The sequence below is a fragment of the Centruroides sculpturatus genome, unplaced genomic scaffold (genome assembly GCF_000671375.1).
Source record: "Centruroides sculpturatus isolate CEXI.00-Female unplaced genomic scaffold, Cexi_2.0 scaffold678, whole genome shotgun sequence".
In the NCBI taxonomy this organism is placed as follows: Eukaryota; Metazoa; Arthropoda; class Arachnida; order Scorpiones; family Buthidae; genus Centruroides; species Centruroides sculpturatus.
The window spans coordinates 299,227-326,968 of NW_019385241.1; the positions used below are offsets into that span (position 1 = coordinate 299,227).

Here is a 27,742-nt window from a genome sequence, read left to right on the forward strand (position 1 = left end):
GTATATACATGGATAATGCAGCTAACCCAAAAATCTACCTTTTATACTATGTATACTATACTATGTTGAAAGATATAAAGGAGATTCGACAGTCAGATTTCCAAGTGGTTAAGGTGGCAGCCCACTACTCTGGGGGTTCCAGGATTGAATCCAGATGGGTCAAAAATCTTCAAGAAATTTTACGGTGGTCTGTCTGGATAGGTCAGGTCTCATCCCTCATAACTTGGCAGCCCATTATGTCTTGGCTAAATCCATAATGGGCTTACTAAAAAAAGCCCATCAATCAGGAGCGGATCTACATAGGGACTAATAGGGCTTAAGCCCTGGGTCCCAAGGGTCAAGGGCCCACAAAATTTGAACTATTATCATAAATTTTTAATACTTTTTCATTAACAATGAGCACTTATCGTATAGTAAAAAATAGTTAATATTAATAATATAATAATAACGATAATTTATAGTATTATTTGTATTCAGTACCATAACTAGCCATTCCTGTGTCTTGTGCAAGAATTTGCATTTAGGCCCCTTAATTAATTAGGTTTGGGAAAATAATAAAACAAATACTGTACATACATTTTGGGCCCCCTTCCAAGTGGACCCTGTGCGGGTGAACCTGTTGCACCTGCCTAGTTACGGCCCTGTTTGTATTAACAAAAAATGGGGCCCCATTGGACTTCAATAAACCCCAGGCCCCGAAAAACCTAGATTCGCCCCTGCATGTAATAATATTTTTGTAAGTTTGCTGACTATTATATAGTGTGATATATACACAGATTGCAACTTATCCTTGAATAGGCAACTAAAAGCTGAGGGCACGTTGGTATGAATGGAAATTTAAACAGTTACTGTCCCAACTACAAACCCATAAACTTTTTATCAGTAATGAAGAAGAAACGTTGATATGTATTTAGGTAAAAGGGAAAAATAATTTGTAATTAATTTACTTTCTCAAAGTTTTTTACAAGCTATTCCTACAAACCTATCCAAACGTATGCGTTCTTAACCTAACTTAACAATGATATTTGTTTAGAACAGTGATAAGCTATAGTATTTTAACTATATATATATATATATAGGAACGGGTATTTTATATAGTGTATAAAATACCCTAAAAATGCGGCTGCGGCTCTCACATATTTCTTTTAAACGACACATGTCTCCTGTCGTGATAAGGTGTTACATAAGATGGAAACATGCCTCGAAGCAAGTGACAAAGTAAAGCAAACCACGGTCAATATATCAATTATGTTAAAGAAAATATTGATAAAATTGCAAAATAACGGAGCACAACGAAAAACCTCTGAGAGTGAAGAGTCAAACTAATAGACAGATGGCATGTAATATTCCTGATATAGGCTAACTAAAGCAGTAAAGAAAAAATATTATTAATCGTCTAGACATTACAATACCAGAAGACACAAGATTGAATGATAAAAAAATATAAATTATGACAAATATAAGGATTTACAAATCGAAATGGAATGATTGTGACAAAAGAAAGTATCGTGGATAACAATAGTGAGAGGTATTTTCGAATATAAGCAAGATTAATTAAAATGCTTAGAATATCTGGGAACCTTTGCACGTTATATAAATTGACAGAATCACAATCTACCAAATTCAAAACGTGGCACTTATTAGAACAGCTGGTGCATTACATCGACATCTTTATCTATTTCAGACTCTTGGGAAAAGCATCAATATTAATAACATGATGGACTGTGTTTGTTGAATAATAATAAAGAAAATTTAAAGACATGATACAATTTAAAATTTATATATAAATTATTCTAGAGCTCAGTCAATAAATGTGATTACATAGTAACTAATTCATGAAATGAAAAAGTGTTCAGCTTGCTATTTTTTACGTAAATCGTCGTTAACTCTTCTGCAGATATTTTTTACTCTGCATTAAATTTTAGAACGAAAACAGTGAAAGTATAACAAAAGAAGCCATTATGTTTTCATTAAAATTGTATGTCTAAAGGTCTTTTTTAAATATTTTAAANCATTCTACATTGAGTTAGATATTTATAAGAAAATAAATATATTTTTTGTTTTAATGGTAAATACACAGTGTTATGCTATTTATACAAACCTAACTTATTTATATGAACATAAATAGCCTTCTTAGTGCCCTGTGGGCTCAAAGAAGGCATTTGTTTCCATACCCTACAATAGGGCAGCCAGTGTGGTGAAGGATGGGCTCATGAAAAATTCCTGGGTTTTTCATAAGCCCATCCTGTTAAGGCATTAGACTACTGTTATAGGATTCCCAGGAACCCTAGAACAGTAGTCTAATGCCTTAACACTCCTGATCAGTTAGTGTGTTTTAAAAACCTAGAAACTTGAATTTTTTTCAATAATTTTTTAAATATTTTGTTTTTCTTATAGTAAAGGAACTGGTTATTAATTTTAATAATCTACAGCTAAACTTATTTCTATTTACCATTAGTTCAGAGGCTTACTAAAAAATGGCATATTCTACAAAACTACAAAAAATGAGTTATTAACAAATTTGGACTTGTGCATAGAATGTTTCTTAGAAGACGGATTGATAATCCATCTTCTAAGAAACATTCATGGTTCATTTGCATTGAGTTGTACACATGCATCAATCAAATGTTGCATATTAAAGGATTTATGTTTCAATTCACCAATACTTTTTCTAGAAAATGTGGAATAGTCCTTTTTTCCACCAAGTCCCTCAATTGTGTATAATATATTTCTCAAAAATGAAATAATTATGGGTGTGCAATATTCAGCTGTTTGTATTTCAAATTATTTTGATTTTATATTTTAGGGAGCATTTGACATCTTTGAATAAGGATAAAAGTTTAGACATTGATGTTAGAGATCCAATCTCAGAATATTTTTTCAAAGATGTGTGGATGAAAACAGCTGGTGTTAATACGTCAATTTTTGAAAAAGTAAGTGATTACAATGTAATTAAATATTTTATGCCAAACATTTTTGATATTTTACAATGAATATTTTAGGTTTTCCGGTGTATACCAGCTGACGAAATTCACACTTACTCTCATCTACGTCACTACGTATCTCAATCTGGACTTTGTGAAACAGATCCAGATTCCGCAAAAGAACTGTTGGATAAAGTCAAAGGCTATTTAGTACTTTTTCCTTTATACTTTCTATGTTCGGAGAACCTCACTCCAGCTCCCGGAACTAAAGAGGCTCTTATGCCTGTCTCGTTGTGGACGTGAAACGTCAATTTTATATAATATTGAGATTATGTAATAATTATAGATTGCTTTCTCGGGCTTGATAAAAAGTTAGTTTTATGATAGATGCACTATATACAATTCTTAAACTGAGAATTAATTTACATTCTTTAATCAGAATCAAATATATTTTTGATAAAACTTATTTAAAAATGACCTATTCTAATATATCAGGAAAAAATAATTATTATTGAAAATCATGAAAATAATGCATAATCTACAGTAAAATTATATAGTTGTAGATATATTTATTCATTTTATTGGTTTTCAATGAAAGACTTGTTGTTTTTGCAGTTTTCTGGTGCAAGGACCAAAACACATTGAAAATTTGGTTAATCTAAACCAGTATCTCCTTAACTTGCAAATGCTCATATTTCATCGTCTATCTTCAGGACATTGAAATTACTGTGAATTGTGTTATACATAATGAAAAATTCAAATTCATTGATGTAATTATTTATTACATCAAGTAAATGAAATTTTCCTTTTTTAATAATTTTTTTCATATTTACAGGATCATTTGTACATTGGTTGATTCACCATTTTTGGAAGTACTGTTGTAGATCATCGATATCATTGATATATTTTTATTCTTTATATAAAAAAATTAAATTGCATTGAGAAATTTAATATTTATGTTTATTCATAAATAGAATTTTTAAAATATGTAAATATAGAATGTAAAATCGTACATTGTTTAGTGAAAGCCTACTGTATCAATATAATCTGGCTATTTCTTGGGAAGAGGGATACAGGATTACTGAGTGTTTATTAGACCTATGAATGATGGATCTGTTGCCCTTCGGCACTAATTATTTTCAGAGATCGATGAGCAAGCAATAAAGAATACCAAAATGTGATACTGCATGCAGAAATGAAACCAAAATAAACAAGAAACAAGGTGTGACTGACATCACACTGGGGTATGAAAGATCATTGAAGACCAGATAGTGAGAGTATTCTGTATTTTTGCAATACTGTACTTAAGTATGTTTATAATAATTTTTTTTTTATAAATCAAATTTTGTTATCCATTTTAGAGCCATAAATTTAAACTTTTATTAAATACATTAAGTATATTAGATAACTTAAAAAAGCTGTTTAAGCATATTTATAAAATACCGTATTTACTCACATATAAGAAGAGGTGTGACTTTAAAGATCAAAATAGAGAAAATTAGATTAAACTAAATAAAATCAGAATTATATTAATAAATCACAAATGCATGTAAATGCACACATTGCCCTGCAAAAATTACTGGCATTTTAAACTTTAAGGAAAAATCCTGTAAAATCGACAACATAATTTGTTCATGTAAAGTTGGACAATCGGGAATTTTTTTTACCAATTCTTAACAGTCAAATCCACTCTGTTTCTCTAAATAGTCATCTGTTTTCATGTGGGAATGGATTAAAACTTGTATCAGGTTCCTGTATTATTTTGGAATTTCAATTTGGATCAATTCAAAAGCTTTGCTTTTCCTATTGCTATTCATGTTTACTCCTGACAATACACAAGAACGATTCAAATGACTCAGATAAAATGGTTTTATTTCTAAACAAGAGGGTGAGCATCCAGTAAAAAATGCAAATACACAGTTCACAAAAATTATTGCAAAGAATCCTTTGCCCACACATACAGGACGACCTAGGTTTTTGAAGCAGTGAAAAATGAATAAAAACCTCATCTTATATGCGAGTAAATATGGTATGTTTTAATCATAAAAAATAAGTAATTGAATTACAACTTCTTCCACTTATAAAAACAAATGAATATAAATAAAATTGGTTTATTCATAATATATTCTATATATGTTTTACGAGCTTAATTATGTAGTATTAAGAACTAGGTAATTAATGTAATATGTAATATTTTTCAACTTACTATAATTATGCTCACATATTAACAAGAAAGAATTCTGTACTTATTAATTACAAATGACATTCTTTTGTTGTAATTTGTCTTCCATTCAAAGTTTTTCAAGTAATAAAATGAAAATTATATTTTAAATGAAATATAATAGCAATAATGTATGTAATAAAATGCTTTTCAGTATTATAAAATATTATTTTGCAGATTTTTATAGGCTCAATATTCTGAATTAAAATTTAACGATAATAATTTTTAATAATTGGGCTGCAATTTAAAAAAAATTGTACACCTGTAACTTCCCACTGTCATCATCTATCTTCCGTCCTTCCTTTATCTTGAGAACAAAGTTAGATCAAAAATCGAGACCAGATAGGGAAAGCCTAGTAATCTAGTATTTTATGTTTGCTGGACAGACATCCAAGGCAGTTAAGATGTCAGTCTACTGTTATGGGAAATCTAAGAACAAATCAATGGTCAAAAAAAACTCCAGGAATTTTTCTTGGGTAGTCTTTCCATTGTGAACCTGGCTGAATCCACAATAAGTATGAAAAAAAACCTTCATGGATCCAGCATGGAGGTATAAAACTACAAAATTATATATAAGTAGTTTTATATTGGTTGCTATTATCTCATTATAATAAATGGATTCTATTGTATAATTTGGGATTCAGATTATTTATTCAACTATCAATATATTTCACAGGTCATCCTATACTGTTGTTTTCAATTTCTCAGCAAGAATTAGGTAGAGTAGTAATGTTATTTATATCATAAAATATGTTTGATTATTGTAAAACTTACATAACCACAATTAGCATAATTTGAAATGCAGGAAGAAGCAAAAGCCCCAAGTATGGCTTCTGGAAAGAAAGGAATACATTGAAACAAAAACAGATGATTGAACTTTTATCTATTGTCAGCTTCTTTATCTGCAATTATTACACATCATTATATTTAAGCACTGAAAAATAATGGGGAATAGGCATTCTCATCATCATGCACTGCTGTTGGTGCAAAAGTTTTGGAATTTTCTAGTTATATAGTATAAAGTTTATTCAAGAAAATAATTCCCGTACATTTGTGTACCTTCTTCCATTGATCAGATGGATCACACATTCCTGTTGAATAAAAGTTGTTTTAACTCAAAGAACTACTAGTGCATATATCTCCTTTCCATCCAAGAAGTGTAGCATGAAGTGGATTAGATAGTGTAATGTCTGGGATATATGGGGAGTGAGGGAGAACCCAGCTGAGATCAAGTTTCTGTTTGTGACAATGCAAGACCATACATGTTGGGACAATCCCAACATGTATGGTCTTGCATTGTCACAAAGGAAGTGTGCAATGTTCATCTATGGTCAGTGAATGGCAAGGAATGGGGTATGATATATCATAGATGGGTTCCAAGGAAAATTTTTGAGATATTTTTTGCCTGTCTGGATTTGATCCCAAGTCTGATTGGAGTGTAGATCACTGAATCCTTCCAAGGATGGCCAAGGCATTTATGTAGGCCAGAAAATATACAGCTTTTGTTATAAACTAATATATTTAGAATTATGAAATTTCCTAAACATAGTGTGTTCAAATGATACTTTGAAGTATAAATCTGTGAATATATATATTCAATTAGTTATTTTCATATAATTATAATGGAATTTGATAAATCTATTGACACTTACAGATTATACAAATTTTTAAAAATTCTTGGAAATTACCTTTTTATAACACATTTGATTTATTTATGAGAGTACTTCAACTAATTTGCACTTAAGGCATCATCAGTAAATCAAAATAAAAAATATAACATGAAAAATAAACAAATGATGATGCTTTAAGACATTGATTAGGTAAAAGTACTCTCTTAAATAAGAGAGTACTTTTACCTAAGCAAAAACCACAAAAAGCAAAAGTACTCTCCTATTTAAGAGAGTACTTTTGCTTTTTGTGGTTTTTGCTTGGTGATGTGTATTTAAGCTAATTTCTTCAAAGTATATTTGTATGTAGTTATAGTAGTTTGATAACTGAACAATTATATAAGACTTAACACTTGCATTCTTTTACATTTGATCCTCATCAAAGATCTTTATTATCCATAAGTGGAGTTAAAAGTTGTCAGAACAATTAGTTTCCATTTATTCTACTAAAGTTTAAACTTTTTACTGAATGAATACAATCTATTAATGTATAAGAATTTAATTTGCTAGAAGTTGATATAGCCTATATAATATTGAATAGGAACACAATACAATTTGTATTTTGGAGCAAATCTTTGTAGGGCATAAATAATGAATACTGTTTGCATTATGTTGAGGAAAAATAATAGTAATTATTAATAATCTAAAAACAAGTCTAGTAGATAAATACTGCTTAATTCTGATAAACCACCAAATTATAGTGTTGAAAATATATAAATCCATGTCTAAAAATGATTTGAATATTGTCAATGCTTTCTGTTAATTTTATCTATCCAGATAAAGTAACTCAGTTTTCTTGCATATGTATTCCCAATGATAATACAAACAATTTTAGTAATTTGTAAAAATCTGATAATAGGTGGTGCTATACATAGTGCAAACAACACCCCTTTTTAGTTGTACTGTCTACATAAAATCTTGTAACTCAATTTTTTGCCCACTTCCCAATCATTGAAATTCTTTTAGTATTTCAGTGTTTAGTATATGAAAATAAAAAAAAGTTATTTCTTTAAAACTTTTTTATTGACTGGATATTTGTCTTAAGACAAATATTCAAGCTTAATCTTGTTAAGCATTTGTTTTTGTAATTATTATTTAAATAAGAGAGTTACTTTAGATACACTGGGCTTATTAAGTTTATCTTGAGTGAGGTGTAAGTATACATTATTCTGTGACAATTTATAATATTGTATAGAGTTAAAGAGGACTTTTCAGTTATTTTAAATGAACTCAATTTTTTATACCTAAAATATTTCTGAATTCTGGTCATAATTTTGTTAATCTGATTATACAATTCTAGAACTAAGATTGATGATGATCACTGTATAATCTAAAACTTAAATAGATCACCTTTAATATAGCTGTATAATGATGGATAATTAGAATCCATTTTCTTTGTTAGTATGCTCAAATTCTACATTTTATAATATCAATTTAAAAGAGTCTTCCCTTAGAAGTATTTTTGATTGTGTACAAATAATCATGATTAAACTAGAAGACGAGCTTCTGCTTAATCATGTATATAGTGCATAAGTTCTTAACTGAAGGCAGTCTATAATTAAGATGTTTACCTGGTCTGTTATTGAAATTATATTACACTTTAATGCACAAATTATATATTGGAGATTATTTAGGATAATCCTAAGCAAAATACTCTTAAAAAAATGGGGAGGAGGCAAATGTCTTTTACAAGACACACTTAATATTTTATGTTGTAACTGGAATGTTTGTTAATTGTTGTTATATTGTGATAAAATGAATATACAGTTTTATAACAGTATAAATATTTTATTGTTGTTATTTTGTAACTTTGTAAATATTGGTTGCAACAATAAAATTGGAGTTTTCTAATTTAAGATGTAGGTATTCTTTTGTTCCCCTATTTCCAGTATGATAATCATGGATCGGTGTTCCTTCTTGTCACGCCGACAACTGATTCTACCCGATATGAAATCTCCTGAAAAATTTTTTAAAATTGTAATTAAATTGCATTTCCAAAGAAAAATTCAGTATTTGAAAGTATGAAATTTGATTAGGGTACAGTACCTTGCCAAATTATTAGACTCATGCTAAAAATTGATGATTTGTTAGTTTTTGATGTAAAAATGCAATTGTTGATAATAGAACTTAGTCATTCAAAAACTTAAAAATTTAAAGATAGAATTATTTAAAATATTAAACAGCCAGTTGTGCTTCTATATCAAAAAATATGTAGAGTATATTCCTTGTAATTTTTGTTCTCATAAATGGGGCTATGCTGCCACACCTTACTAAGAACCTCTCAGTAAGTTTTTGCTACAAAAAGGGAAGTGATAAAGTATTTTGGAATGTTATTATTCCTTAAACAATAGTACAAAAAGTATGATTTAGTCAGTGGATCTAATAATTTGGCAAGATACTGTATATCAGAGCTACTGCTTCAAATTGCTCATACTGTGAATGCTGTAGTTTAGATTATGTGGAAGGAAGAAAACAATTTCAAATTCTACTTTTTTCTGATTATATAATAAAGCAATAGATTTAGACTCATTTACTTTGTGCTCCATTATCGATGCAACATGAACACAATTGCTATGCTATGCAATGCAATTTACATTCCTTAGCTCATGTAAATAAAGGTGGTAAGTAAATTTTAAACCATTTGCAGTGTGTCATTACTAGAATTAAAAGGTTTTCTTTTTGGGAATTAAAAAAACTGGGAAAGGTTTGCTAAAAAAAATAATAATCCAAATTGTTACTCATTTTAAAATTGCATAGATAAAAATAATGCTATTACAGCAAATAGAGAACATTTAACCTGTGCAAACCTGTGTATCTTGGATAACAAACTAGTTTATTGATGTACATACTTTGTAAGATAGCAAGGGATTTATTTATTTATAGTTATACTTAGTTACGTTATTTATTTTTTCTTTTGGGATTGAGTTCTGTTATACTTCCCAACTGATGTTTGAGTAATGAATGGAATTGCATTCCACTAATATAATTAAGGTTTAAATAAGATTAAAATATAATATTTTTGTAACCAGTTAGCAGCAACACAAGCTTACATTGACAATGTTCAAGAAATATTTTTTTGTATGTAAGACCATTTAATATGCAATTAACTGATTGTACATAGCTGTTGAATTGTAAGTGATTAAATTAAGGGTTTTCTGCTAGGTTCTTTCCCTAATCAACTTATATTTATTCAAATTTCAAATAATTTTGTAAATACTGAATTTGAGATTTATAATAATAATAATTATTAGTGTAAAATTGAACTATTGAAATTATAATTTTTGTTTTGTATTCAATAAGTCCAGTACTGACATTTATAATTTATTAAAGTTCTTTTGACATTTTATGAACTCTTGCACCAGAGTCATGCTTAAACCTTGCAAAAGTGTACATAGACTGAACAACTAAAGGAAAAATGGAGAAATGTATGCAAATTACATTCATGCAAACTTTGAAAATAAATAATAGAATTTGTTAGCAAAACTTCTAAATTATTTCTAAAACTTTCCAAAAATAAAATCCATCAAAATTTAACTCTGTTTTATTATATTATGTTCATTTTCAATTCAAAAACAAACTTAATTGATTTATGAAATTAAGCAATTGCATATACATGTTGCTAATGGACCAAAAGGTATGATTTAGTCAGTGGGTCTAATAATTTGGCAAGATACTGTATATCAGATACTTTATGAAATCAGAATCTTTTTGAAAAAATTTTTTTCTATTCATTAGCATGAAAAAATTTTAAACATGCAAGTGCCACAGATGAGAACAGAAATGACACTCGTTTCAACCCATTCTAAAAATTGGATAAGATTTAAATCCACATTGCAACAAATTGATCACAGGGTAAAGAATTTTCCATCTGACTATAAAATACTATTCTAACATAACCTATGCAAATATGAAAACTGATATTATGTTCAGTAAAACTAATACAAATAGTGCTAATCTACAATGGAACATTATCCATATCTAGCTATTGCAGACATCAGAATAGTATCATGTGTCATCGATTCAGACTAGAATTGATTACACACAAATCTAAGCATATGACAACACCCATAAAAATTGGCACATCTGACCTGGACTTGAGAATTTGATCCATTAGGATATTAGGCTGATTCCAGAAGTGCAAAGCAAGTAAAGTTGGCTATCATTTAATATTACGAATTCTTACCTTTTTGAGCACTTATAGGTGAAGGCAATAAAAATATAGTTTGCTTCCAATGGGTTAGCTCAGAGAATGGAGAAGTAGAGAGTTGAAACTAAAAATAAGAAAACAAAAATTTGTATAAGAAATTTATGTAAAGAATAAAATTTATATATTCGAATGATGTTAATTAGAACCCAACAATTGATGACATGAGTGGATGAAAATGCTACAAAATCAAAGTTTTGAATGAATTGGCATTCAAGTTTTTATTATATAATTACTTTGGTGTAAATATATCCACGAAATAGTGTCATTTAATTTCTAGATCTTTGATAGTGGTATATGAGAGACAGATACATTACACTCTCATCTATGCAGGATAATTGATTTTTTAATTATTATAACAACACTCATGTTCAACTTATGTCTTCAATTATATTATGTTTTTTAAATAAAATTATAAGGCTTTATTGGAATGAATTGTTTACATATAGCAGGGATGGACAACCTTTCTCTATGTAAGGGCCACATTTCAAAACTATTTGAACTGACTCAGGCCACATACAACAGAAAAGAGGAAAAAAAATTTTGGTAAACCACAATTATTTATTCATAAATAATTATAAATTAGCATAGGTATACTTAATTTAGCTTCTGGAACTGATGTAAACGTAATATATCGGAAATATTTGGTTAAATATTGGTCACTGCTAGCTTTAAATTAGTTTCAATGTGTCTGTTAGCCAGTTTTTGTTTTAATTTTTACTAAATTCATTGTGGAAAAACTATTCACATACATAAGTTGTAGAAAATAACATTTCAATTTTTGTGCATACTTCCTTAAACTGGGAAACTGATTTATTTATTCATATTTTACATGGGCCGCAAAAAATATTACTGCAGGCCACGGGTTGCCCAACCCTGACATATAGGATAATTCAGAAACAATTTTCCAATTTTACATGAATACTTTGAGCAAAGTAATACTGGTGGGAAAGTCTAACCTATACTGGGTGATGGAGTAATTCTCAAAGTGAGTTTCAGACTTACCTAATGGAGGACTTGATTTATGCCCTTTTCATGTGTGACATACATCTAAACTCCAACTCCTCCCACACTTGCTGCAAGATATTCCTGGTGACAGAGGCAATTCCTGTACATATACATGTATGCTCCATCAAATTCAGTATATGTCCTTCATTTGCCAAAAAGCATGCCAGAGATGAAGACTTACATTCTTTCTGAATTGCCATGTACTTAAACCATTCTAATATAGCAAAATTTTCTCATAATTTTATTTTTGATTGAAATTGGGCATATGTTCACAGGGGTTTAATTTCTGTGGATACTTGGATGTGGGCAAAAAGTACTATCAATTATTAGGCAAACTGATAAGCAATGTCATCTGTACTATGTAACTGTGTATTGCAAAACAACATGTCTTTCTTTTAAAACTCTTTCCATCCTCTGTAGAAAAAAAAAACAGGCACTAAGAGGGCCTTTTTTAGCAAGCCCAAATGGTGCAGCCAGATAGTGAGGTATGAGACCCAACATGTTTGAATGAACCACTCACAAAAAATTCAGATAAAAATTTGAAAATAAAATTTTGTATGTAATCATCTAATGTTTTTCAAGTTACATGATAAAAGAAATTGAAAAGAAAATTACCTTATTTGTTAAGCGATCATCAAAATAACAATCAAAGTAACCTATAATTGCAGTAATTTGTCCGTCTTTCGTCAATGCCAAATTGAACTGTGTCGTAAAGTCACAATCTTCAACGCAACATGTAGACATATCAAATTCCTGCACAAAAGTAAGCATTGTAATTTTCAAAATTTTAAATTACGAAAATAAAATTTTAACAAACCTTAATAATGACAGGATTACTACAGATCTTCTCTTTTAAAACAGTAGTTATCAACACTTCCTTCATGACATTACCCTTAATGCATGACATTTTAAAGCCATAAACATTGTTCCAATAATTAATATATTTTTCATACATTTCTAAATTATAAAATAAAGTTATTTTAATTAAAATATCAATTAATTGTAATTTTATATTATATTATTCTTTCAAATAAAACTTATTTTAATTTAACAGCAATTGCTTGTTAACACTAAATAACTGCATTGTAATAATTATTAGTGTAAAATTGAACTATTGAAATTATAATTTTTGTTTTGTATTCAATAAGTCCAGTACTGACATTTATAATTTATTAAAGTTCTTTTGACATTTTATGAACTCTTGCACCAGAGTCATGCTTAAACCTTGCAAAAGTGTACATAGACTNTATATTATATTATTCTTTCAAATAAAACTTATTTTAATTTAACAGCAATTGCTTGTTAACACTAAATAACTGCATTGTTTCAGTCTACATTTTCTTATGTACAAGCAAAAACCTACATTTGTCTTTTATTTTTTCATCCTTCTTTAGAATCATGAAGTATTTTCCTACTATTTTGCAAGATTGCTTTAACATATATATTAAAAGAATACATTTCAGAGTTTATTTTTCATAAAAATAAATTAGCAACTTGTCACATATGCCTATTTTCAAAACACTGAATTATTTTAGTATCTTTAGGAGATAAGGAGTTGTCCATTAATTATGTGAACAGTTTAAAGGCAAGAAGGGGTTGTGAAAAGTACATTGTTGTATACAATGGAAAAGGGGAGAAGCAAGGCACTGTTTACATGGACATTTTTAGTGGAATTAGCAGCATATGAATTTGTTTTTATAAGTCTACTTACCAGTCATGTGAAACTATCAGTTAAAAAATATTTACATTAGTTTTTAAAAGCACTTCTTCAATGTCAAGGGGTCCATGAATTGTTATATTTAAAGGGGTGGGAGTTGTCAACAGTACATCATTGTATACAAAACTATACATATAACAATTAAAACAGCAAAGCCATTTTTGGGACAAGACTATGTCTCAGAAAGCGCGACAAACACATGCGCAAATCTCACACTTGCACCTGTTTGTAGAAACAGTCTCAGCATTTCAAATTTTCTTTTGACCTAGTTCTTGGTCCCCTGACTACCTACATGTCTGGTTTATTTTATGTGCGAATGATTTGGGCACCAAATAATCTGTGCCAAATTGCAACTCCTGACATGTACTCCTTCATACCTCTAAGGTGTGCAGCCATTGACAAGCAGCACGATTTTAGAGACAAGACATAGTCTTGACAATAAATGGATAATCCCTAATGTTTCTTTGAACATTTATAGAATTTGGAATGTTATATTCTCTCAATGATACAACTAAATTTATTACTTTAATTTAACTTATAAAATTGCATTTATCTTACACCTCTAAAAATATAATTTTGACAAAACAGAATAATTAAATTTATACTAAATAAAATTTAGACTTATCCAAGTTATCTCAAATTTTTCAAATCACAATAATCTTAAAATAATTTATGTAGTGATTGTTTGCAATTCTCAATGAACAGTCACTGAAAACATCATATTATTCAAACAATATGGCAGAAAAGAGAATGAGATGTAGCATAATTGAATTAGAAATATTTATACAAAATGTAAGAAAAAAAACCCAAATTATATGATAAAACTAATGAAAAATTATTAAGATTCAGTAATGAAGTATTGAATGTGAAAAGATATCAGTATTAAATGTGGGATGAATGGTAAGCCTGATAATAAAAATAAAAATTAATTAGTGATATAAAGATGACACTGTACATTTTTTATTCAGTCATATAATGTATCACTGTTTAGGAAAAGAAAACAAAAAAGAGTTGACTGAATTGTGTTTTGCAGCTGTAAATGTTTGAGCTTAAAATATGTAGTATCTTCCTGTCTTTTTGATGAACATTACTCAACTAACACAAAATATTCTAGTTTTTAGATAATTTAATCTTTAATTAAACTTATTAAGAATAAATACAAATTACAAAGTAGAAAAAGAGAATTTTCTATAACTCACCATTATCAATAATTGCAGCTAAAGAAATAGTGCACCTGTTTGGAAACATATACCCGCCCGGAGAGAGATAATGGTCTCTCGCAAATATCACAGATTCAATCATGTTCTCAAATAATAAGAAATAACCCATCCACTCTGATACAATTATATCTACTTTTTCAAAAGGTAAAGTCAATTCTTCGAGTCGACCTTTTTGAAGTAGCACAATTTCATCTAATTTATTTTCCCTGAAATAAAAATTCTTCTTAAGAATATAAATGTGTTAAATATTTCACTCTCAAATTATAGATACTTACTTAACTATATCCATGGCACAATATATTATCTCAGATTCATCAACTCCAATGACTTTCTTGGCTCCAGCAGATGCACAGAACATAGAAAGTATTGCAGTTCCACAACCAACATCTAATACTATTTTATTTTCAAACATGTCTTTGTTCAAGAAAATGGCATTTCTGTAAGTTTCTGTTCTTGATGTATCCTAGAAAAAAAAGAAATAAAAACTTTTTTGTTTGTGTAAATTATAAAATATTACAAATCTATGTTAAATGAATACCTAAAGATCACCTGTAACATTTCTTGATGAATACTGTAATGTGCATAAGAAGAGAAGTAACCATCATCGTCGTAATATTTTTTTATTGCATCTCCCGAATCAGATGATAACATGAAGACTTGCGCTTTCTGCCTAAAGAAACTCAATTTAATTCTAAATATTGATTAAAAATGTATAATTTATTAAAATTACCTCATTTTTTCAATATCTGCTGTAGCCTCTTGTAATTGTTGCTGCAGTAATTCGACTTTTGCCAAACATTCTCTATATTTAAATTCAGATAGTGCAATTTCATTTTCATTTATATCACTTTGATCACGTGAAAGATAGTCCTCAATATCTGCAAAATTAGCCAGTATTTTGTTTGTTAAAATCAAAAATGTTCCCAAAATTTTTAATATTTTAAACTTACTAAAAATTTTGCACTCTAATAATAAAATGATCATTAGTTTCATTAACATGGTATGGTCTTGAATGCTATATTATATTTATTGAACATAGTGACAAAGAGACTGTTTAACATCATATTTGAGAATAATTTGTTAATAAAAAAGCCAAAAGCTTGATGTGAATCTAGGACTTGTCTTGACTTTCTTCAAGTCAAGACAAGTCCTAAGCTAAATACCAAAAATAATACACAAGAAATCACACAATATTCTTACAATATGGTTAATGAACTATTGAGATAGTTAGCAATGATTACATTTAACACAAAATGGTAGCTTAGCCACTTACCGATAGTCTAAAGCAGCCATTCTAAACATGACCAAGGGGTTCTGAGGGCCATGAAAGAATGAAGTGGGATCATGGAATGAAAAACGATAATTGAAAAGGAGAGCCACAGACAATTAAAAGAGAGATGCATGCACAATTCACCTTTTCAATAGGCAATAATGACAATATTAGATTTTAATGGTTATACTACAGCCAAAGAATTTACATTACTCAAAACATTTTTATGTTATCTTTTATGACTGGTGTATGGATCTTTTTTGTATGACAACCTAAGAAAAATTCACTATTACCTGAAATTGAGGGCTTCAGTATACAAAAATCAAACATTTGAAGACAAGAGCATGCAAACCCTTCTCTACTTTTCTATACTACTCTTCAGTTCAGTCCTAGTCAATAGATTATACTGTGGTTGTGTGCATCAGTCCAATGTGTTTGGAAAAGAAATATCTGTATCAAGTTTATAAAGGGGTCATGGGATCACACTACATAGTGTCGAAATCACTACTTAGCAATGTTTTTACTAAAGTGGCAATAAAAACCCTAGCCTGCTTATTTTGATTTTCAGCATAAAACTGAAATCACAAAGCATGCTTCAGGAAAACAGCAGAATATCTAGCTCCTGTGCAATGGGAGTTCCATGAATTACACACCTAATGATTTCATCACATCATGCAGCAAGTTTGGGATGGAAAGTAGGAAGTGACATTGAAAACCGAAGATAATTTTTGTACAATGCCACCCAGTGTTTCCAGATTGAAAATTTTTTATCAACTGACAGAAAATTTGGAGAATTTTTTGGAGTGACACTTTTGTTTTTTTTTCACTTTGATCTTTTTTTCAGTAAACTAAAACAAAAATTTTGATATGACGTGAAATACTCTTTAAACATTGTGATCAAATGTGTTATTCAGTATTATTCAAAAATGATTCCTATTTCTAAGTGACAGCTTAAAATGTTACTTTTGCTTTCTAGACTCCAAACCAATAAGGCTACCAGCAGCCATATTAATTAGTAAGTAAAACTGGTAAAATGATTGTAGATGTTTTTAAAATTTCCAAAGCGACCCATCATATTTAGTCTTTAATTTATGTTATTTTCAAACATGTATTTCATCCTTGGATTTTTAAATTTTTACCAGAAAATTTTTCATTGGTGCGAGATCCGCAATTTTTATGCAGATGTCAAAAAAACTTTGTAAACAACTCCAATAGAAAAAAACACTCTTGGTGAGAATTATATCGGAGGTCACCGTTTGTTTTCACAATTAGGTGGGAAAGTTGACACTTAGTTGATCAAAATGCACCATTAGTGTCAACAGAAGTCAATCACGTGACTCCTTTCCCACAAAGAATGTATAAAAGCTTGAGTCCCCGGAAGCTCAGTGCAACCAAAGGAAGTTATACTTACTAATGTGTGCATCTTGTCTCCATACACCGGACATAGCGACCAAAGGACATCGCCATACAACAGACAACAACTTTGAACTTCCATCGCCATTCTACAGTTCCTGTGCTGACTACGATTTTGACGGCCCATTCAACGAATGCATATTAGTCATATCCTCATAGAGGTATTCGTATTTTAGAGCCTTGTGAACTCTCTCTCAGAATAGTCATTATAGCTGTTACGAGCGGCCCTTTGTATAGTTAACTCATATTTAACCGCATTTAACCTATATATATATTGTTATCGCCTTATGTAGCCTAGCTTAATTATCCAATAAATGCTTTGCTATTTTGTTAAACCTGTCTCCTGTCTCTGAAAAGACACCTACCGACTTTCTCACCTCCCTCACCATTCGATAAAATGCCATCTGGAATGACAACGTGAGTGGTCTTTGCCGACTGTTGCCGAGTAAGTGATCAAGAGGGATTAACTGTTGGACCACGGTTTCTCACATTTATAAATCTCCTTATTCATTACTAATGCACTTGCTTTGTTGTTTGATTGGTCATCATCTTTAGTTTTCTGCTAGTTATAGCAGGTCTGGTGAGTCCTCTTTTTTTCATGCTACTCTATCCTGCACTCTTATCTTTAGCTCCTTATAACTACCCTCTTTTAAGTCATCCACCATTTTAATTCTCCTTCTCCCTCATTTCTTTCTGCCTGTAACCATTCCTTACATAACATCACTCCATAAATTTTCTCTCAAATCATCTGTCCCATCCAATTAGCTTTACACCTCTTTATTGTCTCTAAAAATCAGAATATATACAGTCGACTCCCTATAACACGGTAGATACGTTCCGTTCTTTATGAAATTGATGTTCTAAGAGTCCTTGAATACATGAGCCAATCACAGCCCTTAGGTGAGTATGCAGTTTAGGTGAGTTAGGTGAGTGCCCTATAACACTCTCTTAGGTGAGTATGCAGTTTACGGACTATGGCTGTTTGAAAGGTTTTCTTCTATAAAATTAATTGATTCTAGACTAATTCGACTCAACATTTCCAAAATACGCATAATTTTTTGGGAATAATCCATATAAACTATGCTATAAACAAAAAATTGTAGGATTACTTACCAAGTGTGCACCATTCGACGATGCCATTGCTTAAGCTTGTTTTCGTCATGGAGCTTGTCATCAAATGGTGCTCGCGTGCTTCCTGATAAATTATTTTGTTTTGCAAAAAATTCGCCGAACTTTGGAAACATCATTAATATAAATGTAATTTTTATGGATGTTAAATAATAAATGGTTTTTAGTAGATCAGCTGCTTGTTTAAACTCAATGGTTTGTACAATATCTGCTATTGGTCTATATTCAACCAATCCTGTCGCGACACGAGTCGGTGATGACATTTTACCAAATTATATAAGTTTTTTTAGCGTGTTTGTACGAATACTGTTGCAATTTTTTCGCTGTCATATAGGAATCCGAACTATATGAACCCATGTTATGGGGGGGGGTCGATTGTATTTACATTTGATAGATTTTTAGGGGTTTGTTTCATTTATAGAAATCACAACAATATGGTAACAGAAAAAATGAGGTGTGTCACAAAAGTTAAAAGAAGCTAAAAGGGCAGCTTGGCCAAAAAGGTTGAGAATAGGGTTTCTCATTTCCCCGGAAATTTGCCTCCAGCGGGATTACAGGAAAAATAATTTCTTTTCTCGGGATCCCGGGAAATTCCAGGATGAGATAGTAAAATAGAATTTTATATGAATAAAAAAGATCATACAGGAATATCATAAATTTGAATAATTTAATTTATTTTCTAGTAAGTAACTAAAAGTATAGGGCCAATCGCACTTATACGGACACGTTAAGCTCAATTAATTTATGTTCTCCTACATTATAAGACGAAAGTAAAATAAAGCGTTTCATTGGGAGTTTTAATGATTACGAAAAAATACTACAGTATTTTATTTCTAAAGATGAAATAAAAAATAAACTAAAGTGCAATGAGTGACATTTACTTTAGCAAGTCTCTGCTCTTCAATGATGCGCAAACACAACACCTGTACATAGATATTACATGAACTAACAAGTAGAGACTTGAAAAACATAGGTAATAATATGCAGCAAGAAACCTCAAAATTTCTCTCTTAGGTGAGTCTTCAAGATGCAACTTTTCGTATAATACATAAAAGAAAGAAAACCTGACATGGTAAATTATTATTGAAATGCGAGATTTCCCGGGAAAATAAAATTTCCCGTGATTTTTCTCGTAGGGAATAAATGGCGAGAATACCGGGAAAACGGGATCCCAGGAAAGAAACCCTAGTTGAGAACAACATGCCAAAAGTATCTTAATAATTAATTAGCCATATTGTAGCTTGATAAGAATCAGGCTGTATGTTTGATAATTAAAAATGATTGCATTTAGTTTATATTATATAGAAAACTACAATCGTCGGTACACAGTATCAAAAGAAATAATTACGCATAAAAAAAATAATGAAAAATACTTACCAAACATTAAAAGTGCATCATCTTCCATAAATGGTTTCATGTATTTATCATCATTCCACATTTCATTGGAGTGAATTATCTTCAATTCTGTAGGAGATGGTTTCTATTCCAATAATTAGAAAAAGATAACTTTATATAAGTCTTGTTTTATGCATAAAAATTTATGAAAATTGATCATAAATGTTAACAACAAAATTTAAAAACTGTTTTCAATATTTACTACAGCACATAAATTAATTCTTTGATCATTAGATTTAAAATCCCAACAATAGACTGCGTAATACAGTATATATTTAAGTGATTTTTTTTCTCATTAAGATATTATTAAGTTATCGTTCTTTATTATTAAGTTATTTCATTATCATTAAGACATGAGTATTAAAAACTCATATCTTAATGATAACACACATTTAAAAATTTTCCATTCTAAAGATGGAACAAAAATTTATGTTCGATCTCTAGAACCTGATGATGACATTTGAAGATTGAAAACATTAGTTTATCATTAAATGTTTGTTCTTTAGTGGAATAAGTTAGTTGTTAAAGCATCAATGCTCCTAATATAATGTCCTTACAAAATTCAGAAATTTTTAAGAAAGGGCACAGGAGTTATTAAGCTTTAAATAGGTGAACAAAATCAAGCCCTCCCGCACATACCCAAACACACAGAAAAAGCCCCAATATGTTTTACATTTCTTGATATTTCAAAGTCCCGAGTTCAAAAAAAGTAAAAATCTTAAGGGGATCTTTTTTGACTGATCATAATACTTTTGTTATATATAATATAACAGCTGGAAAAATAAAAGTGATCTAACTCTACTCATTATGATTATATATTTAATAATGTTAAAATTTTGAAATTGATTGTATATAAACAAGCTTTAGTAACTTAAAAACTTTCTGTATGCTTTTTCTAAATCTATAATTTGAAATAAAGCTTTCTTATCTTGATTATATCTTTGTTTTTTAATTTGTTTTATTTTATTCAGAATAAATAAACTGTGTTGATTCATATCAACATATTTCATCATTTTATGATATATTAAAATGTGAAAAATTTTGACAAATTTAAGTATTTATTGCATTAATTTCTACAAAAGCTAGTAACTATGGAATTTAATTTCATGTACAATGAGTGTAAGAAGTATTTGTACAGTGTACTGTACATATATGCAAAACTACATAACTTCTGTTTGCAAAGTAATATTGATATGGTCTATACTTTATAACAGAACATTTTGGGTTGCAATTTTTAAAATTTAACATTACACATTCCCAAGAAAATAAAAACAAACAAAAAGCTACTTTCACATATTCTGGGTGTTTGTCCAGATGGGTAAATATCATGTGAAGACACATTTGCTCCAGTTGCAAGGCCAGTTTTCATACCATACAGACACTTGTGGTTTGAAAACTCAGACCTCGTAATACTCTGCGACTCATCCAGTCACCATTCATTGCCCCGGTTTTACTAAAGCCAACCACTGCCATATGCCATCGGGCTACATAACAGCCAGTCCATCATGTATGGACTACTGTGAATTTTGTAATACTACTGTTAATTTTGACGCTTTTCATGTAATAACGGAATGTAAGGCGCTGACTGCACTCAGACAAAAGTGTTATGGTGAAGATTGTTTTTCGGTTCAAGTATATAAACGGTTGCTGCAGGACTGGGATAAATATTATTGTATTTATAGTTTTGTAACTAAGTTAAATGATTGACTATTTATTTGTTAAGATTAAGAAATTTTTCCTTTTCAGATGCTTACCACCAGGAGGTGTAAATTAACTATTTAAGTGAACGATTTAGTGTTTGAGAGTTGGCAGCGTTTATGGTTAGCGCTTTTGGGCGTATTTTAAATAATTGTTTACTCTTTTCCAGGTAATGGCTTACTTTTTTTCTTTTCTTTTATTTATTATATTTTGTTTATGCCTACCATTCGCTGCCAATTTTTCCATTTGTCTTATGTATTTTATTTATAAGAATATAAATGCTATTATTGTTTCGGATGATATTAACCTGGTGTTGTCTTGTAGTTTTTCTCTTCAGTCTAATTGTCACGCGTTATATTGTTGTATTAATTTGTCTTTTGTATTGTTATTTATTACAGTTTGTGATTTCAGTTATAAGAGCCCTTACATACAGCCTTTTCCCTTGTACTAAATAAATAAATAAATAATACATAACAGCCATAATAATAATAATAATAAATTACCAAACAATTTGACACACGAGGGATGCATTAGGCACCATCTCATATTAAATTTAATAATTATAATTTTAATGAAATAATTTGGATTAAACTGGATTTAGATTTATTGTATCAAGTTTTTGTAGTGTTGTTTGCCCTGGTTTTACCCATCTGGGCAAACATCCAGATTATACAAAAGTGGCCTTATGCATGCACATAAGGTGCTTGTACACATTAAAAACTATATTATTTATTGGTACAAAAGTAAGCCTGATTGACAACAAATGGCACTACTAAGTCTTTGGAAGGGTAAAAGCACTACAACATAATGTGTTATGTCATAAGGAGTGCCATTTATATGCAAGATGGATAACAAAGAAAAAAAGAATTTCAGAAGAGCAAGCATGGTACTCTAAGATTATTAATCTTATTTTTTCCATTCTTAATTAAGGATGTTAAAGACAGCAGGATTGCACTAAAACTTTATTTTGTTTCTTTTAACTTTGCTATTTCTTTATACAGTGGTAGCATATTGTGGTTATATTCTAGAATGATACGTCTTGTGTTTCTATGTTGATTATATCCTTTTTTATCTTTAGGGTCTAAATTGTTAGTGAAGTTTGGGATTGTACTGGCTAAATTCCTGATTAGGTTTTTGGGGTAACCGTGCAATGCGGCTATTCCTTCAAGGTGTCAAGTTCTTTGATTGTGTCAGAATAATTTATCCAGTGGGTAAAAGCAAGGGTTTCTCTAATGGGATCCCAACTGTTTTTTAACTCAAAAAATTCTTCTTATCTCGGGAAATCCTGCAAATTTCTTAAAAGTTCACCTTTTCCTTATTTTGTGTTAAGGTCGAGGAAATTTTGCAAATAAAAAGTATAATTAACTCAAACTGTCAGAATACATTTGTATTTATTAATTTTAAGCAAGCTTATTAGTTTTTAAAATTTTTACTTGTTATGGCATGTCACAGATTGTTATCAATATGTAGCCTATTTGTGTCAGGACTCAGAAAATTCTTTACTTGTCAGAACCTGTAATATGTTAAATAATTACACCAATACTGTCTTAATTTTTAATCATGCCCAGTAGCTTCAATAACTTTATTATGCCAGATTGTGCAAATTGGGCAAGGCTACAAATAAGTATGAAATATGCAAGTATGAAATTTTTCTTCATAAACCTGATTATTAAAGCCAAACAAACTGTCAAATTATCGGGTTGTAAGCTTGATGCTGCTATTAAGCAGCCAAGGTAGATAATTTTATTTAAAAAATGAAAATTACCTTGTAAGTTAGAAGTTTGATCTATGTTCACTTTTTTCTTTAAATTTTCAACTCAATTCAAAGGCAGTTTTTGTTGTTATAAGCAGTTTCCAACAAACTTTAATAAATTTTTTCTATTTGTGAAAATTTCTACATAATTCAAAAAGGTAATTTTTAATACATATTTTACACAGCATTATTATTATTTTGGAGGTTGCAGGATATATTAAATTACTTAAAAAATGAAAAATAATTATATCATTCAATTTCAAGATTTATTTTATACCTTAAAAATAATTAATTATGTCCCAAGATTTCTAGAATCCAGGGAAACAGATCACTTTTTTCTCAAAATCCAGGAAATGAGAAATACTAGTAAAAGCCCTTTTGGTTAAGGTCCTAAATGCTGCAATCTTATATATATATACACAAGGGTCATGGGAGCTTGCCAATATAAAAAAGGGTATATATGTTGGTTTATAGTAAACTTTTGTATGGACCCAGTTATTTTTGATGTTGAGTTGGCTTGGTCTAATTTCATAGAGATCATAGGGATTATTATTCATTTGTCATATGAATTTATTAATCTCCATAAAGCAAACATGGACACTAATAAAATTCATACGACTACATAATAATAATAATAATATCATCAACATATCTTTTGTATATGACTATCGCAAGCCCAAATTATCTTGTTTGGCCAGATATTTAATTACTGGCTAATTGGTTTGTGATGATCCAGTTCAGAGATAGCAAACCTTTTTGAGCCTGGGTACTTTATAGTAAGTACACTTATCTTTAAAAATGTTTATGCACGCCAGTTTTAGATTTCAAATAAGAATATTTAAATAAATGAAAAGAATATGCTTTATTTAGAGTAAATGTAAGGAATTTGATTGAAAAAAAGGATGATCAAGTAATAAGCCAAAAGAACGACTGAAAAAACAAGTGATAAATTGAAATTGTATGATGTGACATGCCACAGATTTGCCACTCCCTATTCCCTGGAATAGGGAGTGGCAAATCTGTAAGTGCTAGTTTGCGGCGGCTCTTTCAAATACAGTCAACCCCCAATAACACTGTTGATTATCCCGTTTTATATGAATTCCATGTTGTACGACTCACTTAGATTTTACAAACACATGAGCCGTTTACAGCCCGGCACACGTATTTGCAAAATCTAAGAGACTCGTACAACATGGAATTTTGTTTAGTGGCATCTGAAAACGATTGTAGTTAATGCGAAGCTATTATCCACAGATTATTATCGCCTTCTTCCTCTTTCACATCGTTCTGTCATTTATCGTAATTGTCCATTACCTTTTACATTTCTTCCTCTTCCACTTAAAACAATTATATCATCTTAATATACTTTATATAAACTACAGGGTTAGATTTAAAAGCTATTAATGAGATAGATAAAATGGTAATTACTGTATTTTATTAAAAAAACAAAAAAATCGGTAAAATCACTAAATCAAGAATATAAGTTAAAGAAAAATTGCAATATCTTACCATCTGCCGAACATAATTAACAAATTTGATGTAAGAAATAGCATCAGCTGCGTAGTTTAGCAAAAAAGAAGACAATTTAAAATCGTGAGACGACGAACAATGCAAAAATAATTCGGATGGAGAGACATTTTCGTCACAAAATAAACACAACGTGGTCATTTGCATAGTCTCTGCTTCTTCTTCCCACTCGGAATCACTATTATCAGAATCTAAATCGTCCATATTCTTACTTAATTGTCTATTTTAAGTATATAATTAATATAAATGAAAATTTTTTATAATTTATTACTCGGAATTTAAATTACTTTTTCCGCATCTTTCAATTTCACACCGGCGATTTGAAAACAGTACACGTGAGTTGCTGACCAGTTATCTAGAAAATACTTTTAAAAATTAGCCCAATATTCTTTTTTTCTTATAAATAAATAATAATAGATAAATTCTACTTTAGAGGTTTTCTGTTTTAAATTATTTTATGTAAAAAAAATTAAGAATTAATAATATAATAGTGCAAATATTATTGTGATTTAATATAGTAGCATTTTTCTTTTTATATATTTTTGTGTTATAGAATGGCGAGATCGGCGACCATTAATACTTTAATTAAAATGGATAAGTAAGTATAAAGTGGGACGGCGCGCCGTCCCAATTTACGCTTGATTCAAACTAACTAGAATCTGGATTTCCCATAGAAGTAAAATATCTTGTCACGAAACTTCCTGGTCAATTAAACGATTAAGGTTTGATGAGTTAAGTCTGTTAAGACAATGAAACGCAAGGGCGATCTTCCGAGGAAGATGCCGCTCGAGAGGACTTTCTATGGGAAACAGCCGTATTTAGGTGTTAAACACGTGAAGAAAACCGCCTCCAACCAAGTTCAGAAGTTTTATCCACTTGGCCCCATCCAATTTTACTACAATATATCCAAAGAAATAAATCATGTACAATTATGTTAAAGATTTGTAAGCTACGGCTATTCCAGGAATGAAAACATTAAGAGAGCGAATTACACGTACAGTGAATACGCCACTCCACAGATGTTAAAAAATGTACAGAAAGAGATTGAATATTGCTTTGATATTTTATATAGAAAAACCGGTACACATATTGTAGGAGAGAGGAAAAAAGAATGCGCGCCTTATGTTATTTTTTGTATTTCTCAGGTGTTTATTGTTTAAACAGAATACATTTTTGTCTGAATATATATCATTTATACATCTTTCTGCTTGGCTATGTTAGAAAGAAAAAACAAGTATGGTTTTGACAAGACATTAAAAAAAAAAAAGAAGAAGAAGGTTCCAATGCCTACTCTTACCCTGCGCTGGAGGTCAAGAGTACGCAACTTATTGCTTAAGAGTACGCACTAATAGCAATCACAAATGAAACCTCCTGTGTCTTCGTTGTGTTAATACTGCTTGTGCCACCACTGTGCACATTGTCCATATTGCACTCAGTCATCATCGAAAGATTCTTTGCAGTCAGGACAAACGCTTTCATCATTAGGCCTATAAACTTGCGAAGTGGAAGCTTGCTGGTCATTTTTCATAAATCCAAGTTTGTTTTCGCGCCCATTCTATTTTTACCTTTTTTTATATTTTTCGTTCTTCTTCTTTTCCTTCTGCTCTAAGATGTTACTGAAAGAATCTCTGACCAGAGTACTGTCTGGCACTGCTAAGAGTACTTTTACACTCCGAAACATAATTCCATAAACTTGCAGATAGAGTGCAACTCCAGGCATACACCGACATGAAAGCTACCCCAAACTTTAGCTTTGATCCCTATCTTTATCCCTTTGCACACTTTACCATCAGTAAAATGTGTGCACGGGAAACTCTTCAGTTAATGTTGTTAATTAACCCCAAGCACAAAAAAATGAAGAAGTTTAAGCCGGTCTTATACTCACCATGCTCGACTTACAAAACGCTATTGTCAACCTTCTAGACTTGCCAGATGGCCGACGTTCACGTTTCCGCGATGAGAACATCGGCCGCAACCTCTCTAATGTTTTACGATGACAAACCTATCAATATTAACTTATTATAATTAATTTGATTTACACATTTTTAAATTTAATATATTAAAATTAATAATTCAATATTGACATTGTTATATAATTCTATAATATATGCATGCTTTATTTATTATAAAAAGCATAAATCTATGAATTTAATTAAAGCATCTATGAATTTAATTAGTGAATTAAATAAGAATTAAATTTAAATAAATATTCAGTGTTATACGAGGTCTGTTCAAAAAATACGCTGACTGTTTGAATTGCGCGGCTCCAGTTGGTTACAGGGGAGCAGTTTCGTGTCGCTAGGTTTGTACAGATCGTCTGATAATAAAGTCGTTTCCCGATTACAGATATCTTCATTTGTTGATTAGCTACGCGGTTTTTAGTGAAGTGCGATTTTTTCGTTTGTCGGATTTTAGAATGAATGACTTGATGGAGCAACGACTTGCTGTTAAACAGGTGATGAATCATGGGTTTACGGTTATGACATTGAAATGAAGGTCCAATCGTCCCAGTGGGTGGGTGGAACGTCCCCCAGATCCAAAAAAAGGTCACAAAGTTCGATCCAATGTCAAGGTGATGCTGACAGTTTTCTTTGATG

General features: G+C 30.2%; 2 protein-coding genes across 2 annotated transcripts; one reads left to right on the plus strand and one right to left on the minus strand.

Moving 5' to 3' along the window:
• Nucleotides 1-2,747: 2,747 nt before the first annotated feature.
• LOC111636614 (phospholipase D1-like) lies at nt 2,748-4,476 on the plus strand (the record flags this gene model as incomplete). Its single annotated transcript, XM_023381896.1, has 2 exons — nt 2,748-2,933; nt 3,003-4,476. Coding segments are annotated over 2 exons (411 nt in total), but the record flags the coding sequence as incomplete, so codon positions are not given.
• A 3,595-nt stretch (nt 4,477-8,071) lies between these two features.
• On the minus strand, nt 8,072-25,506 carry LOC111636608 (protein arginine N-methyltransferase 3-like). The gene is made up of 10 exons (XM_023381892.1): nt 25,128-25,506; nt 20,150-20,252; nt 15,692-15,839; nt 15,511-15,631; nt 15,237-15,424; nt 14,941-15,167; nt 12,842-12,981; nt 12,640-12,777; nt 10,996-11,083; nt 8,072-8,769 (listed from the first exon to the last, which is right to left on the minus strand). The coding sequence occupies exons 1-10, from the start codon at nt 25,347-25,349 to the stop codon at nt 8,660-8,662; spliced, it is 1,485 nt and encodes a 494-aa protein (XP_023237660.1). The 5' UTR covers nt 25,350-25,506; the 3' UTR covers nt 8,072-8,659.
• Between the last annotated feature and the right edge of the window lie 2,236 nt (nt 25,507-27,742).